Source organism: Stegodyphus dumicola, chromosome 3 (genome assembly GCF_044657685.1).
Source record: "Stegodyphus dumicola isolate Sdum_Otavi_A_Nest chromosome 3, ASM4465768v1".
Taxonomy (NCBI): Eukaryota; Metazoa; Arthropoda; class Arachnida; order Araneae; family Eresidae; genus Stegodyphus; species Stegodyphus dumicola.
The window spans coordinates 231,212,027-231,231,509 of record NC_140770.1 but is presented as its reverse complement, the minus strand read 5'-3'; the positions used below and the strand labels follow the sequence as shown (position 1 = coordinate 231,231,509).

The 19,483-nt window shown below is 35.5% G+C and overlaps 1 protein-coding gene across 1 annotated transcript in view; it reads left to right on the top strand.

Annotated features, from left to right (window-relative positions):
* Positions 1-17,167: 17,167 nt before the first annotated feature.
* The window catches only part of Tcs1 (Threonyl-carbamoyl synthesis 1), a 53,033-nt gene continuing 50,717 nt past the window's right edge, over positions 17,168-19,483 (top strand). The window contains exon 1 of the mRNA XM_085813897.1: positions 17,168-17,338. Within this exon, the coding sequence (XP_085670023.1) occupies positions 17,266-17,338 (73 nt within the window). The 5' untranslated portion in view covers positions 17,168-17,265. The remainder of the gene's footprint in view (positions 17,339-19,483) is intronic.

Sequence of the window (19,483 nt, the reverse complement as noted above, 5' to 3'; positions counted from 1 at the left end):
ATAATCTAACAAGCCAAACCAAACACAACCCGAGCGAGGACTCGTAGTCAAGGCACGTCATCATGAAAAGCTAACTAAAATTGGCTCATATTCACATTAAACATGCGCAACAAACATTCGCTAAAACTGGTATGCAGGCAATCCATTCGTCAGGATTTGAACCGCTTCAAACTATTAGTATTCAACGATTTTACCGCTACTTCGTTGGCGGCCTTTTGTAGTATCTATAAGAAAAGTAATCGCAAAGGCACAATCATTGCGTACCGACGGATGAGCTAAGTTCGGAATTTAAAGCATAACTTTCATTCGTGCTATTGCTGTTAGCACTGACATTTGGACAGATGTTAATTTATTTTAAATTCTTTTAAGGTAATTAATTTATATCTTTAAATAATTGATCTTCTGACTGTAATTTTTTGTGCGCAGTATATCTAACCCTTTCGTACACTAACTGTTTTAATTAATTTACACTCCATTAATTTTAAGAGATTTTATATCGATAGATTTCTTTCCAAACATTTTTCAAGGATTACATATTTTTTCCTTTAGATTTCAAAACATTTTGTATTTAAAATCTTAATAATAAAATTTTTAAAACAAATATTTCTAGAAATTCCTTCGGCGTATTCATTTATTCCATTTAGTTGAAGTTTCGAGTAGAATATCTTCCTTTCAACATTCATATAATTTTTATATGTCAGTTCGCCATTTCTACGGAGCATAGAGCCACACATACGAGTACAAAACACAGGCATGCTGACAGCACAGTTTTAACATTTAAGAATGTAAAAAGAAGAATATACCATTATAATAACGCGCATTTGAAATACGAAGGCAAACAAGAAAGCTGGTTGCAACATTTTATATTTTTTCCTGACGAATCAGAAATTGTAATCATTTTTCAATACAAAAATAAAATATTTGATTCTATAACATATAGGCATAAAGGCGTCCTCCGTTACAATTCTTATTTGTTCTTGTTTCTACTAAAATTCGGGAATGTACTATAACAACGTCGGATCCTGTTTGACTTTCATTTGTATAAAGTACCACAAGGCAAACAGTTGTAAAACGATTTATCTTCTTTCGCAAACTTTTAGTCGGCATACAGATAATACATACCTGCTGTCTGACAAAGATATTTCACTCTAAGGACTTTTTCCTAAAGTGCTCTTTTCAAAGAGACTTCACACCCTATTAAGAACTTTGTCTCAACTGACAGCCGCCTGCAGAAAGGTAGGGGAAGGAAGACCAGATCGCGTCGTCTAAACACGTCTTAAGCAATCTTCGCGAAATTCGGGCTTCGTGTATACACGTCTTAAGCATTTTTCGTGCGATTTGAAATTCGTGTAAAGAAGTCTTAAGCATTTTTAAAGAAATTCCAAAAACGTTTAAACACGTCTTAAGCAGTTAAAGGGTTAATCATAACTGTAATATAGAATAGTGAAAAATTATCTATGGACCCTGTCAGCTATGGGCGCTGCGATCACGAAAGCTGGAGGCAGTGTCTAAACATAGCTCCGAAATTTTTAAATAAGTGTTTCAAGAAATGTTTTAAACTCTCTTAAAAAAAGTGTAATGCATCTTTCCTATGCAATGTCTCATCCATCAAATTGAAAAAGGAAGCATCGCTTCTTCGAAACTTCAAATTGTTTGCTTCACTTGTTCGCTGTTCACTATCAACACGAGAAATCCAAAAGAAACCCTGGCACGGAATATTCAGATAAGTAACATTATGTTCTCTATACAATATCTTATTCTCTATCACTAAAGTGCCATTAAATTTCTTTATTTATTATTTTCATACGATTCTAGCATTATACAGTAGTTAGTAATAGTAGCAAGTGATGTGGTTATTTTCTTCGTAAGTATTCCATAGAGACGCCACATTTCTTATCAGTAGTCCGTTCTTATCAGCAATTCATACCCTTCGGAGGCCCCTCCTTTCGTGCTTAGGAATTTCTTGAGAGGCAAAAATGGGGATCTCTTGACCATCGATGAGTATAGATTGTGATTTTTGTAACTAAGATCCTCGACTTTTTTTCAGGTCTCATACTTAGAATTATGAGCAAATATAAATACAGTGTGACGGAATTTGTTAAACTTGTACTATAATAAATTACAACGGTTAACTTAATAAATTAATTTTATATTTAACTAATAGTTAAGAAAAACATACTGTATAATTTATTTTTGCTGAAATGCTCTCACACTGTGTATGGATTTATGAATTTGCTAATTACTGTTTTTCTGAAATATACATGAATTTTTTGGGAACGGTAATAGTTAATATTACTTTAGTTAAAATATTATGTACATCTCTGTGATGATATATGTCTTTTCTTCTTAGGTCTCAAGATAAGGGCATACACATTACCATGTAGGAATTCATTTATTTACTAATTTTTGCAAACGAACTCCTTTTAACTACACTCATGGACACAATCGTATTTTAGGATATTTTCTACTTCTTTTCCTTTTCTTTTTATAGGCCCCCTTTTACCCCCTCTATTATTTTTGGGCCATTTATTTTAAATTTTATTTTGTCCCATCTTTTCTTTCTGGCCTTTTGAACTCGTACAAAATGTACGAAGTTCCTTTTTACTCTCCTCAAATACGAAATTGCCCCTCTTTCTATATACCTTTCCTTCGCACCTATGGTTGATTTTTCGCTTTTGCTTAATTTTTCGTCCATCGGTGCAGAAAGACTTAGCGGGTGCAAAACAAGACATCTTTCTACTTTGTCTGTCTGTCTGTCTGTCTTAATATAGAATAGTAGATGAGTAATGTAGAATAAACGATGTTTGTGTACATCTTGTAATCATCACTGAGCACGTACCCAACACATATAAAATACAACACATGGCGCAGCCGATAGGATATATAACATATATATAAACTATATAGCTATCGACATATATATAAACTAAATGGTAAAATGGAAATTTTTCAACTGGAAACAGAAAAAAATGAAGAACTACAAGTTTTAAGAAAATTAATTAAAATTGGATGGCCAGATGAAAAATGTATGGTTTCAGAACTGGCAAAACCATATTTTAACTTCAGAGAAGAACTATCAGAAGCAAATGGATTAATATTTAAAAATTCCTGTGTTGTTGTACCAAGAAGTTTACGAAAAGATATCTTAAACAGAATTCATTATGGTTATTTAGGAGTAGTAAAATGCAAGATCAAAGCAAGAGAAATATTATATTGGGCAGGAATGTCGAAAGAAATTGAAGATTTGGTACTGAATTGTCAAACATGTTTAAGTTTACAAAAAGCTAATACTAAAGAACCAATGATATCTAAAGAAATACCTAATGGTCCATGTGGGAAGTATTGGAAACAGATCTCTTTTACTTTCAAGGAAGGGATTATCTAATAGTTATAGATTATTTTAGCAAATATGTTGAAATTGGACATTTGGAAGATTTGTCAAGTGTAGCAGTGATAAAGCAATTGAAATCAATTTTTGCAAGACATGGTATTCCGAAAATAGTATATTCGGATAATGGTCCACAATATTATTGCAGAAAATTTAAAGATTTTGCAAGAAGATGGAATTTTGAAACCAGAACTTCAAATCCAAATTATCCACAATCTAATGGAATGGTTGAAAGACATATTCAAACTGTCAAGCGAATGTTAGAAAAAGCTGTAGTTGACAACAAGGATCCATATTTAGCATTACTGGAATATCGTAACTCTCCTATTTCAGATGAAATTAAGTCACCTTCAGAATTGATGTTTGGAAGAAAAGTAAATGGATTTATGCCTATAAAAGAGAATTTTGTTCAAGCTAAACGATATGAAGACCATAAACAACATTGACTGAAGAGACAAACCTTACAAAAAAGTTATTATGATAGGAATGCAAGACCGTTAAAACCACTGAAAACAGGAGATCATGTTTACATAAAGAGTGTCATCAATGGATCCGAAGGATTACCCGCCGCTTCCTCCGCCCGAGGTTGTGAACGTTAGTAAAGAAAATCTCTCTGGTTTACCCGAGGAGATATGTGAGTATGCAGACAAGGTGTTAGGAAAAGGTTGGAGTCAGCTGTTAAACAAGGATTGTTACGATGCGGAGGATTATCAACTCGCGCTTCAAAAAGTTCTGCTTCTGAATGTTGCAGTTCATGTAGATGAGCAGTTAACGGAAGATGATCTCAATACATTATCCAGTGAGGAGGATAAGCAAAAACGTCTGGATATGCACCAAAAAAGGAGTGGAATAGCCAAAAGACTGGCTTTATTATTTCAGGGTAAGTGCGACGTTTTTAGTGCCCAAAATCCTAGTATTGTAAATTTATCTTGTGATAAGTTGAATGTGAATGCTGTCAAGCATGTCCCTAAGATGCAGGTTATATCTACTGTTAATTCTGTTAACTGTAATGATACTATATCAAGTGTAAAAAATGTTAGTGATAAATCTGGTGCAATTGCACAAACTCCTAGCGGAGAAAAAACAAAAATTTTGCTTAAACGGCCTTCGAAAAAAGGAAAAAGATGTGTGAGCGAAATTCAGGATTCAGAAGGCTTTACACAGCCGCGTATTGCGGCTCGGCCTGCTAAATTAGTCAAAGCTAATGCAGAAATTAATGTTAGCAATAAATTTGATAAGCTAGGTGAAAATCCTAATGCAGATAATACTGCCACTAATAATGATATGGAAGTTAGTGAAGAGAATGAGGTTATTGAAATGCAACAACCGAAGGTGAAACCGATAATGGTGAAGCCACCAATTAAATTTTCGGATTTCTCTAAAACATTTAGGGCTGAAACTAATTTAGACTTTGCAGCTAAAGTTACTGGCGAGTTTTTAAAAGTTTTTCCGAAAACGAAAAATGATCACCGTCAGATAACAAAATATTTGGATGAAAAAAGTGTAGATCATTATTTAATTACCAGAAAGATGGATAGGCCCATCAAAATAGTTATAAGAGGTTTACCTATCGATTGCTCCTCAGATGACATTTTTGAGGAGCTGGTTAATTTATAAGAGGTTTACCTATCGATTGCCCCTCAGATGACATTTTTGAGGAGCTGGTTAATTTAAAGTATAAACCTCGAAAAGTTACCCAAATGCACAGAACCAAATCTAAGGCTCCTATGCCTTTGTTTCAGGTTCATTTAGAGAATGTACCAGGGGTACAATCTATTTATGATGTTAAAAAACTGCTATGTTTCTTTGTTGAAATACATCCTTATAAAGTGCGTGGAAATGTTGTGCAGTGTCACAACTGCCAACACTTCCACCACAGTAGTGAAAATTGCAAACTACAACCAAGATGTGTGAAATGTGCGAGTGTACATCATACTGATAAATGTAATGTTAAAAAATTAGACTCTCCTATTTGTTGCAATTGCCTGCAAGAAGGACACACCGCCAATTATCGCGGATGTCCGAAATTCCCCCGACGCATAGTCGGAAATAAAACTGTGAATAAGAGTGCAAACTCAGAAAATGTAAATAATGGTGTTAAAATGCCTAGTACTTCTAATGCAAATTTGAGTTATTCTGCTGTTGCCTCCGGGCGCAGTTATGCTAGTGTAGCCAAGGGTGACATTCAAAGATCTGTAAATACTGTTAATAGTTTTAATGTTGATATGCATAAACAGACTGTCAGCAGTGGTGGTGCTGCTAATGCTACTGTTGGTTCGGGTATGTTTATGGACTTTCTCAAAATAATCAAAGAGGTGTGTGATGTTTTTAAAGGCACCACAGTTATGAATGTTTTTCAAAAAATCTCGGCAGCCATGCCTGAATTGCGGGCTGCGGAGCATTCAATCGATAAGTTGTTTAAATTATTTAATGTTTTTGACAGTGTTTTTTCCAATGTTGAATAATTATGTATAGTGTAAACAATAGGTACTTAAGTATTATTACTTGGAACGCAAATGGTTTCTTCCGTAAGATTAATGAATTGGTGGATTTTGCAAGTGAGCACAGTCCCGACTTATTTTTCCTACAAGAACACAAGCTTGACCCTAAAATACCATTGTGTGTGGCAAATTACTATACCTACAAGTCGCACAGAAGTACTACCGCTCCTCGCCCACGTGGAGGTGGCACTGCACTTCTTGTCAAACGCTGCATTCCCCATTATCACGTGAACATTCCACAGCTCTCAGCCGTAGAGGCCACAGCTATCTGCACCACAACAGACACTAACACTCCATACACTTTTGTCTCCACCTACATTCCTCCCATGAGACCTGTGGCTGTCGTTCAGGCAGACCTTGAAATTCTACTCGCACTTGGTACACATGTTATTATTGGTGGAGACTTGAACGCAAGACACCGCGCATGGAACTGCTACACTTCTAATGCAACAGACAGACTGATTTATTCCTTGGCCGCGTCGGCACGGTTTAAATTGGCAGTTCCAAGTACCCCAACACGGTATGCTGCTGGGTCCACCGCAATTATTGATTTTTTCCTGTTGCGGAACACCAGTTTTCCACTGGATATTTCCGTACTGGACGAACTTTCAAGTGATCACAATCCTGTTAGGATTATTCTGGACCTCAGCAGATATACTACATCAGACACCAGGGCCTTTCGTACAGACTGGCAGGTCTTTGCCAAAGCCCTCTCCAACACCCAGTACACTTTACCCACGATACACAAGGGGAGTGGCATTGATAGTTTGGTCAAGGACCTCACTGAAAATATACAAAATGCTTATGCGAAAGCACAAGTTGAAGTTAAACCTGGTATGAAACACAAGCCTCAAGAGCTCAGATTATTGATTAAAGAGAGAAATGCTGCAAGACGAGCGTATCAACGTACCAGACACCGTGATGATAAAAGGAACTTCAATCGCCTGTGCGAAGCGGTCAAGTTTCTTACAAATAAACTCTCACAAGATCGGTGGACTAACTACCTCAGATCTCTTTCTGCAGAGGATAACTCCTTATGGAAAGCAGTGAAGAGGTACAAAAAATGCTATAACGCCATTCCGCCCCTTCACGGCCCTCAACGGACCCATTACACCGGAACTGAGAAAGCAGAACTTTTAGCTCAGCATCTGGAATCTCAGTTCTGCATTAACAACATTTCAGACTCAGACACTGAACAGCTTATTGCTGACTTCCACTCCAATTTTACAACACAGCCATGCACAGACAACATTATCTCAGCCATGCCATCGGAGGTCTGTCTCTATATTATGCGAATTGCGAAAAGAAAGAGCCCTGGAGTAGACGGGGTCACAAATGAGATGATCAAGCACTTCCCTGTCAAGATTATACTCTACTTCACCAAGTTAGTGAATATCATACTACGATGGCAATACTTCTCAACTTGTTGGAAAACTGCCAAGATTGTCCCTCTGCTAAAGCCCAACAAGCCTGCGACTGCTCCTGAGAGTTACCGAGCAATCAGTTTGCTAAGCTCAATTAGCAAAATCGTGGAAGCAGTTATTCTACATAGACTAAACATCTTCCTGGATGAGCAGAAGATCCTCATACCCTATCAGTTTGGGTTCAGGCGTAAGCACTCGACAACGCATCAACTCTACAGAGCTGTTGAGTTAATAAGCAGTGGGATGCAACAACATCGTGTCACTGGTGGACTTTTCTTAGATGTCGCCAAAGCCTTCGATAGAGTATGGCTGGATGCCCTCATATACAAATTACACAACCTGGGACTACCAGGCTACATCACAAACATAATTAAATCCTACCTAACCGGTAGACACTTTGTCGTTCATGTTTCTGGTTCATTATCCACAAACCGGCCTATACGGGCTGGTGTTCCACAAGGATCCCTTCTGGGCCCTACCCTATTCAATATTTACGTGAACGACATCCCCACTACACACAACACAACACTAGCCATGTATGCAGACGACACAGCGATCCTTACGCAAAGTGCATTTGTTAGTTCAGCAATACAACAGCTACAACACCACATCCACTCGCTAGAGACTTGGCTGACCAAATGGAAAGTCAAAGTGAATGTCGACAAGACACATGCCATACTGTTTACTACTAAGAAGAATTTCCCGACTCACCTGCAAATGTATGTTGTGGACATTCCCTGGGTCAAGCAGGTCCCTTATCTTGGGGTGATCCTCAGTAAATCTCTTACATGGAACCCACACGTTACACATATTCTCAGGAAGTTTCGAGCTAGTAAAGCTTCACTCTTCCCCTTAATTGCTCGAAACAGTGTTCTATCTATTGATAATAAGTTGCTCATTTACAAAACCATGTTGCGTACAATTCTTAGTTATGCATGCCTCGTCTGGGCATACTCGTGCAAAAGTTTGAGAAGGCAGTTACAAGCTGCCCAAAACGGCCGATGCTATTCGCACCACCGGTGCGATTAGACGCTTAAGCTATTCGCACCAACATTAACCACGCATGCGCATTGAGTTGTAAAAGGCGGGTTTCTACCTTGGCGTAGTTTATCATTTTTTAAGCGTTGGCGACTTTCAAAAATTTAGAAAGGAAAATGCGTTCCTTTTCTTATAAAAAGAAGGAACACATTTTTTTATTAAAGTATATATAAAAAAGGCAGATTTTTATGTTCGCAATGTTTATCCTTTTCCTGAACGGTTTGAATAGTTTAAATGACTGATTTAAAGGGGGGGGGCAAAATCGTGTTGACATCTTTTATACTTCTTAGAATACATTTAGCTTTAAAGATGTGTTTTGCTCAATCAGGCCTTTAATTCATTCCTCTTTGAAAAATTTCGTCCGATAAAAGATACTAAAAATTAGACAGCGGATTTCTGTGTAGAAAATTTAGACATTAAATAAGTTAAAAGCGATTATATGAAATATTAAATGAATTATTCTGTATGCCTGCTTATTTTTTTATGAAAATACTTGGCATTTTCAGGAGACAAAAAGTACTTCAAAGAACTTTGAAATATTAGTACGAACACATTAATCAATTAAATTGAAATATAAATAATGGGATGTAATTTAAAAGACAGAAATAATTTAATGTAAGAGATTTAGATTTAAAAATGCTTATCAAATGATTTATCAGATTTTGTAAGGCTTTATTTCATAAATAACTTTGATTTTGAAATACGGCATTTGAACCTATAAACCTGTGTGGATACTGAAAAAGTGATGAATATATAAGAATATTATCATTTTCAGTATGTTTTCTTATTGAATAATAAATTCTGACAGTCCTATGCTATAAGAATAGGGTCTAAGTTTGCATAAAAATTCCTCTGTTAAATAAAAGAATTTAAGTAATTTCTGTAGCCTTTTTGTCAATACACTAAAGATTTTTTAACTAATTACTTGTCCTCGCTTGCAATCAGAACCATCATTAAATCCCTATTTTATCTAAACATTATCATGTATATAGATTGACTTCGTCTTTGTAACTAATAATTATTACTTGCAAATTATTCTCTTGCTGGTGAACAAACCTTTCTATTGCTGAGTTAGGGTTAACAACCTTCGCTCTCACTACCGCCTGCCTTACGGAAATCGGCGTAAAATGCTGGTACCTGGGCTGCTTGTGCGCATGCGCGAAAGTAGGTGGTGTGAATAGCCTGTTAGCTATTCGCACCGTCGGTGCGATTAGCCACTGCGGCCCAAAACGGGGTATTGCGTATGATATGTAATGCCCCCTGGTACATTCGGAATAACCAAATTCGTAAAGAGTTAAGAATAGAGGATCTTTGTGATTTTTATTGGCGCCTATATAGGGCATTTTATGATAAACAGGAACTTCTAGACAATCCTGTGGTTGTTAACTATTGTTATGATACTAGGGACCCCAATTTCAGTAAACGCCCAAGGGCGATCCTAAATGTTAGTAATGTGTAATTTTGTTTATGTGTTATGCAAATTGTTGCTCAGATTCTCTATTGTATATTGTTCTTTTTTCCTCCTGATTGCTTTTTGTTTTTACTAGTGGCACTAAGGCGTCGCACTTCGTATTTTGTTTCTCTCGTGTGTACATGCATTCTTCTGTGAAATAAATGTTAAAAAAATAGTTAATTATGTATGGATTAGTAATTAGGTACTTAAGGAAAAAAATATGTATTTAACTATTAGCAATTATGAATTTAAACTCTTGCTCATTTAATTATTTAGCACATTCAGTTATATTTCTCATAATTCGAAACTTTTATCATGTTATTCGATGAGGGGTAGGGATATGGCGCCCAGGCACCCTGGTGGTTAAGCACCGCAGTTCAACATCTTAATATGTTTACATAAAAGAGAAAGGGAAAAAACTAAATGAAAGAGGGAAAATTATAGAAGAAGCAGAAAGACCACGTTCATATAGAATTATAAGAACAGATGGAAGAATTGTAGAAAGGAACAGAAGAGACCTTCTGAAAGGAACTAATCAGGAAGAGTTTGCAATACAAAACAACTATGAGAATGAAGTTATAGATGAACCCGAGATACATGAAAATAGTAGGAGCACTACAAATTTAGATGTGCCTGTAAGTCCTTCAAAACCTAACAAAAGTGTTGTGTCACCAAATAGTGAAAGAGGTATAGTATCATCAAATTTTTCAAATGGACATAACTACGTTACTCGATCTGGTAGGACTGTTAAGAATCCTCATTATTTAAAAGAATATGTTTAATTTTACTACTATTATTATTTTTTATAAAAAAGGGAGATGTTATATATGTAACTGTAACTGTATCTATTGTTATCTTTAATCATAACTGTAATGTAGATTAAACGATGTTTGTGTACATCACAAGATGGTGTCGGGCGACTGGGATGTTACTTGGAAGTTGGTGAGCTCTTCAATTTATGCTTTCATTTTGTATTTCTAAGTCCATTTGAATTGTGACTTTATGTGTTTCATATAATTTAAGTGTTACTTCATCTAGTGTGACTTAGTATTTTTGATTTTGAGCGAAACTGGTAAAATAATTAACTTTTTTTGTGCTGCGCGATGCTAAGCCTAATTAGGCTTAGTAAGTGCAACATCATTTCCGAGCTGTAATTTGTTCCTTTTGGTCATCCTGATTCTAAGTTGAGAGTCCGTCTCACGCGCTATAATTGTTTTTTTTTACGAAGACGATATGGAAACGGTAAAGGATACGCACCTTAAGGATCTGGACTTACTTCTTACCCTGGAAAAAGAAATTGCAAATTATTCGGCGAATTTCGTCGACGGCAAACCGAATAGTGAGCAACTAGCTGTGCTAAACAATCTGAGGCAACAGTATCATAAAACCCTTAATGATACTTATAACACTCCCGAAAGCCTTGTAAAACAAGTCGAAAAAATAGCCATTTCACAAAACACTAAAACCAAAGATGAATGGAAACAAGTTCCCAGAAAACGCACACGAAATAACAGTAACTCCTCGGTTGAAGAGGATTTACCCCCTTAAAAACTCAATCAAAATTTGACTCTCTTCCTAGCGAAGAAAACTTAGATAATATGGAACAAGACACTGAAATTGATACTTCTGCGAGTTATACCACGACTACTGCAATTAACGACCACGACTACTGTATCACAGGATTTAAACAACCACGTAAATATGCTGGCAAAATTCCACCACTTATTATCACAGACCCTAAAATAAATTGGAAAGAATTACGTAAAGAAATAAAAGAAGATTTAGGCATCGAAAACGTTGAAGGAAAAATAGAAGGCGAAAACTTCAGGATTAAGCTGTTTTCTGCCGACGACTACCGCAAAGTTCAGGATAGGCTTGATTCTCGAAAGATTCCCTATCACACATTTTTACTGAACTCTGACAAAATGGTTAGAAGCATAATAAAAGGGTTATCAAATGACACAGACATAAAAGAAATTGAAGATGATCTTAAATCTCAAAACATTCCAGTACTAAAATGCAAACAAATACAGCGCATGCGCGATGGCATAGCTGTGAACCTACCCGTTTTTTATGTTGAAACTCCACGCACTGAAGCTGGAAAATTAATTAATCATGTACGTCACATTACTGATATTAGAGTAAAAGTGGTTTCGTACAAAAGCAGGCCCGGACCGACGCAGTGTTTCAACTGCCAACGGTACGGGCATACTCAACGTGCATGTAAAAATATGCCCCGGTGTCTCAGATGCGCCGAGAATCACAAATCCTTCCAGTGCCCTCAAAAAGGTAAAGAATTTCCTGCGAAATGTGTCCTCTGTGGAGGAGGACATGCATCCTGTAGTAAGGAATGCTCCAAAAGACCAGGAAATACAGCTATTGAAAAAATTAATGAAGAAGAAACACCAAAAAGTTCCCAAAATAAGCAAGATCAACAGACTCCGGCTACTCTCAGCCAATCACGTAATTTGGGCACTGCCCCGTACAACCAATCATATGCGGTGATTACCAAGAGCAACCCGAAGACGGTTAACGACAGGAAATCCCTCAAGAATAATAAGAAATCTGTAAATAACGATAAAGAAGATCAATCCTCCAAAAATAAACGAAAATCAGTAAACATAGACACAGAAGAACAATCCTTTGAAGAATTCACCGGGTTCATTACTGAAATTTACCAAATTTACCAGCAATACAAGCAGGCTTCTAACCCCGACTCCAGGCTCAAGACTGCAATGACAGCACTAAAGATATTCATCCAGAACGAGCATGAATAATTACGCCCATACGGCTAATCCAAATACCATGCAACATATTAATTATGCCAAGTTTATGTTTTATAATAGTAATGGTATTAAAAATCAAAAAATTGAAATTCAAAACTACATCAACCAGCACAGTCTGGATGTTATTTTATTAAGTGAAACCCACCTCAAACCGAATGACAAATTTAAAATTCCCAACTACAACATCTATAGATCTGACCGTCTTCATAACCGTGGTGATGGTACAGCTATTCTCATGAAAAAATGCCTAAACAGTACCATCTTTCCTCTTCCCCTTATGAGCTTTGAAGCAAGTGCATGTATTTTGAACAGTGACAATAAAGAATATCTCATCATTGCTGTTTATAAGCCACCCAACAATAGCCTCAACACTCAAGATCTTGACTATATTCTCAACTTAGGTTATCCAACTATTATTGCTGGGGACCTAAATTGTAAACACGCTAACTGGAACTCCAGGCGAAGTAATCCAGGCGGAATTATTCTTAATAATTACATCATCAACAACCCTGATATCAACATTTATGGTCCAGATGAACCTACGCATCTTCATCAAATCTCAAATACTTCTGATGTATTAGACATCTTAATTACCTTCAATGTTCCTCAAATACCTTTTCTCCAAGTGGATAATGAACTTTCTTCAGATCACCTACCAGTACGCTTCACTTTATATGGCTTAAAGCATGGTCTTCCGCCTATAAAGTGTCGCATTAATTGGGAAAACTATGCTTATCACCTTGAAGAAAACATATCTGCTACCACTAAAATAACTAATAACAGCGAAATTAATGATGCCACAGTCTATCTTAGCAGTAAAATCAACGAAGCCATCAACCACGCCAAATTTATTCCAAAACAGACTAATTATACACTCCCACACAATATTATAAAGAAAATTACAGAGAAAAATAGACTAAGAAAAATTTATCAACGTTCACACTCCACCCAAGACAAAAGAAGATTTAATGCTGCCAATCGAAACCTCAGAAAACTTATCCAAGAGTACAGAAACAATTGCTGGGATAACTTCATTGAAAGTCTTTCGCACACCGACCACTCTGTGTGGAAAGTTACTAAAGCTATCCGAAGCACTCCCTCCAATATTGGACCCATTCTTGATGATAATAATACCAAAATTTACGATCATAAGAAAATTGTCAACCTCTTCGCTGATAACTATGAACAACAGTTTAATATAAATAATTTCCCACACCCGAATGATATGAATATTATCAATCACGTGACCGATTTCCTCTGCAAAGATCCTGAAAATCAAAACAACCCGACTTCTCCCAAAGAAATACAGAAAATTATAAAGAAACTTAATCCAAAGAAAGCATCTGGATATGACAATATCACTAATAAGGCCCTGCAATACCTCCCAAGGAAAGGCATCGTTCTTATTACAAATATTTTTAACGCATGTTTAAGACTTAATACATTCCCAAAAAATTGGAAACACGCCATTCTAACTGTCATTAAAAAGCCTGGCAAAGCTGGAAATCTCACAAGTAACTTTAGACCGATCAGTCTTCTGCCTGCGATTGCCAAACTTTTCGAAAGGCTTATCGAGTCTCGACTCACCACTTTTATTAATGAAAATAACATTATCAAAGACCATCAATTTGGATTTCGCCAGGGATTCTCAACGACTCAGCAGATCGCCCGAATCGTAGAATTCATAGGCGAAAATTTTAATAAAAAGGAAGTAGTTGCTGCTATTTTTATGGATGTAGAGAAAGCCTTCGATAAAGTTTGGCATCACGATCTTATCATCAAGCTGATGAACTATAATTTCCCACCTGCCATCATCCATCTAATCGCTGATTTTTTAAAGAACAGAACTTTTCAAGTTAAGATTCAAGATAATTATTCTACCACAAGAAAAATTCACGCGGGTTTACCACAGGGGTCGGTAATTTCCCCGCTTCTCTATAATTTATATATTAATGATCTTCCTAATATTGAAAATATTCTCACTGCATGCTATGCCGATGACACGGCACTTTTATGTCACTCACTTAATCCATATCATGCAAGAAATAAACTTCAGAATGCCATTAATTACATTTCACCCTGGTTTAAAGGATGGAAAATTAAAATTAACCCCGAAAAATCAAAAGTGATTTACTTTAAAAAAGGACATATCCCTCAAGACTTAGAAGAAATTACAATGGACGGACAAATCTTGTCACGTGACCACCAAGTAAAATATCTAGGTGTTTATCTCGACCAGAAGTTAACTTTCAAATTTCATGTTAATTATATCAGAGACAAAGCACAACGTGCCTTAATGAGCATATACCCTCTGATGTGCAAATATTCGAAGTTAAATATCAACGCTAAAAGAACACTTTATCTACAGGCAATCCGACCCATAATTCTATATGCCGCTCCGGCGTGGGCAGCTACTGCACGTTCAAACCGAGCAAGGCTTCAGAGTAAAACTCTCAGATTCCTCTCGAACTCTCCGTGGTTCGTTAGGAACACTGTCATCCATAATTCTTTAAAGATTTTACCATTAGATGCTGAATTACTAAAGATTACATTCAAATTCTACGAAAAATGTGATTCCTCCACTCACGAAGTTATTAAAAATATAGGGGAGTACGACTATCTAATCGAACAGCCGCATAAACGGCCCAGAACTATACATCATAATGTTAGATGGTAGTTCTTGTATATATTTTATTATTTTCAACTATTTAATCTAGATTTTGTTTCATCTATCATCCTTTTCATCTTACTAATGTACGATACTGTGTCAAATATACGATAATGTGTAAAAGATATGCCAAAATTTATTTGCTATTATAGCTTATCCAACGAAGACTTCATCTATGGCCGATATAAGTCGCCACCCCTGATCAACTTCTTCACTACTGAAGACTTTGCACTTTTATTACAAGTGCACAGGACTTTTCCAGTTTATGGAATTTAACGAACTTTTACAGGTCCTTAGGGGATTGATAAACATGTAGTGGTAAAGGCCCTCGGGTCGAACACCACTTAACGAATGATGATCTCCGATGGTGTACATCTTGTAATCATCACTGAGCACGTACCCAACACATATAAAATACAACACAGGTTTAAGCAATTTGCTTTTATGTTTGCCTCTTTTTAAGTTTATTTTTGTATTTATTATGCATAATTTATGTAGAAAACAGATTATTTCCAATATAATATTTTTATAAAGATGAAAAAATATCTAATTTAAGAAACACAATAAATGGTGCAATATAATCAATAATCAGTGCTCATAAACTGTAGGGCGTATACATTGTCTGAGATTTCAACACACTGAATGTACACTTAGCGTGCAGTATCTGGAACGTAAACTAAATATACATCACAGAAGTTTACGGTGCAAATCAGAATAAAATCTTACACAAATATTTCTATTATTTTAATACATTTAGATTTAATTCACATGAGCTAAGTACAGTTATTTAGAACGTGTTGCTGACATATTCATTTATTCCAGTGCTCCGCAACCGGTATGCCGCGGCACATTAGTGTGCCATGAGTAGGATATAGGTGTGCCGCAATCAAATACATGTATTTGACATTTTGCAATTTTTTATCATGTATTTAATACACAATGACAATTTTTTCCCTTAATAATGTCTATTTTAAATTTCACTTGTGTCTTTTAAATTTCTTTTAAATTTCACTATTTTAAATTTCACTTATTTCACTTGTGTGGTTGTGTGTGTGTTATTTTAAGTGTGTCAGCATTTGAATTTTTTCGGCACTTCCTCAATAACTTGGAACTCCTTGGTGTGCCACGAAATTCCAGAAAGATTTTTTGTGCGTCGCAGGTGAGAAAAGGTTGCGGAGCACTGATTTATTCCATGAGGATTGTGAGAGGGTTCACAAGAAACAGCGAGCAGTAACTTGCATGAAGTGAAATAATTTTCCTTTTTTTTTTTTTTAAAAAAGGTTTAAATATGAATTAGCTACCAAACAAATTTGGAGTTGACAAACAGAATTTTGATAGCACACTACAATAAGATGAGAAGTATTAAGCCGAAATTTGCTAATTTAATGGACATGCTATGTATTATGCATAGTATTTCCATCAGTTATATCTTGCGAATAATTATTTAAATGCGACCGTAAAAATTTTGTTGAAAGTACGAAAACTTTGCAGTATGGCAATTTTGATAGCACACTACAATAAGATGAGAAGTATTAAGCTAATTTGAGATACAATAAGATGAGATACAATACAATAAGATGACAATAAGATGAGAAGTATTAAGCTAAAGTCCTGTATGACTGTTAGCAAACAGCGATACTTTTTCATAAAATACAATTTTTGTTATTAATGAGCTACGTTTCAAACGTTGAACGTATAGCCTAAGTATAGTAAGGCTACTATAAAGTCTCTAGTAGCTCTAAAGTATAGTGGTTCGCGAGCGCTACCTAGTGATGAATTTTGCGAAACCCACTGGAAACCGGAATTTCGTCCCTTGAGTATAAGTTGGCCTTGCATCTAGAGAAGCGAAGCGAAATGATTAATTTGAGGATTTTCTTCTGAAAAATAGGGATTTTTATTAGGGGAAAATGAATTTTACTGTTTTGCAGCATAGTAGGCAATCTTGTAGTTTTGCTTCAGAGCAGTTTGCTGAATTAAAGTCTATGTGTTCTTCATGATTCTTGTAGTATGTATGCGGTAAGACGTGAAATGACAAAAATTATTAAGCTGTTTTCAAATAATTGCCCTACGGATGAAGTTGGTATGATTTTTAATTAATTCCTATTGCTTTTTTTGGTCCATGTCCTTTCACAAATGCGTATTTTTACTTACGCTTCGATTTCATAATGCATAAACGTACAGTGGCTCACAAAAGTGTTCGTACACTTACGAATTTCAGTGAAATATTGGTTAATGAATATTTTAGAAGGAAAATTGTTTAATAATAGACTACATTAATTAGTTTCTGAACATATTAAAACTTTTTTTTTTGGAAAATCAATAACAAAAATTACCTCACAAAAGTCTTCGTACGCTTTAAAGAAATCTGCACATACTAGTATATATAGTAGTATTTCTGTCAGTTAGTATTCTGTAGTATTTATGACAGCTTACAAACATCTGGGCATAGCGATCACCATTTTTTTTTTTTTTTTTTGATAATATCTGCGTCAATGTTCCTTCATTCTTCTATCATGACTGTTTTTAGTTTGACTCTTGTTTTAATGTTGTGTCTTCATACTCTAACCCCTAATTCTTTCCAAATGTGTTTTATTGGATTTAAATCTGGTGACTGAGGTGATGTTTTCAGAACCTGTGGACGATTATAGACAGTCAAAAGTCCAACGTTGAGGGCCATGTGCTTAGGATCGTTATCCTGATAATAAAGAAAGTTCTAGGTGAAGTCAGAATCATCCACTTATTTGGCACTTTTTACAAGAAGAATTGGATTTTTGTCAGTTTCCTTTGACTTTTTAAGTGAAAATACATCGGTTACAAATACCCAAGCATGCAATATGATGGTTGCATGCTTGGGTATATGATATTTACATTATTTACATTTCATATGTAGACTTTAGTCTATTTTTTTCATGGTGCTACTTTTCAAAGAAAGTGACACCACCTTTGAAAAAGCACAACCCAATATTGTTTGTTTTGCAACATGTACTGGGATCCGTACCAGATTCATTATCTGAAGCAATTCGTGTATTACTTTCAGTGCTTCAGAAATAGTCAGCCTTCTCTGATCCATTTGGAAAATAATTAAAATAAAAAAAATAAACTAATATTATATCTACAGTTAGAAATTATGAACTATAAAATTAAATAAACGTCTACAACTCAAAACTACTAAACATACCGCTAGCAAAACTTTGAACTAAAGCAAAAGAGAACTGCTCTAGTGAAAAACCAAACAGCTAACTGATAAAATTACCCTTGACCTTCAGAAAATCACCCCAACAATTTCTTAGTTGATAAACAAATGCCCCCACCAAAAAAAAAAAAAAAAAAAAAAAAAAAAGAGAAAAACAGGAAATGAAACAGATGTGGACCCACCTTTCTGTTGTCAATGAACTGACCGATGAGATGCGGAGAAACAAAGAATACAGTCTCTCAGTTGTGCTAGAGTCCCGCTATGGGAACACTTGAAGGTTCGCTGTTTGATTTTAGGCAATATTTCAAGGTGAAAATTTAAAACTAATATAGAATAAGGAGACTAGCATTCAGCCAAAAAATTAAATTTTTCTATGCATACAGAAGGAAATTTTTAGGTATGCCCAGACCGGGCACACCGTGCCTCAAAGAGTTAATCTGACAGTAGTTAGAAAAACTCAGGGAAGAGAAATAACTTTTATTATAGTTAATAGAAAAATTTATATGTACTTTTGAGTAGTTTGATTTGGAGAATATGTTCATTTAGTTTTGTAAATTAGCATTCAAAACAAGAAATACAATGTTTTTGTTTGTTCCTTATATTTCCAAGGCTGGCATGAGAGTAGGTGCAAATAATACAGCAAAATGGTTAGAATTTAGAGAAGCACCAAGCAGCATAATTTAGGATCTTCAGAGACTGCACTTTGCAAAATGCCTAGCATCAGTCTTGTATATTTTACTACTATACTTATATATTTTACTAGCATCAGTCTTGTATATTTTACTTCATTCAGTAAGAAATGGCAGGTTGATGGCTGTACACATAATTTAATTTTACAACTTAGCAATTTATTTTTCATGGTTAATTTAACAAGATTTGTATATTCCAGATTATATATGATTAAATTGTTTACTGTTGTGAATAAAACCAGTTCTTAAATGGGGTTCGTACGATCCTTAAAAGTCCTTAAAGTTTTTGGAATCGATTTTTGGTCCTTAAAAGTCCTTAATTTCGGCCAAAATTTCTACCTTA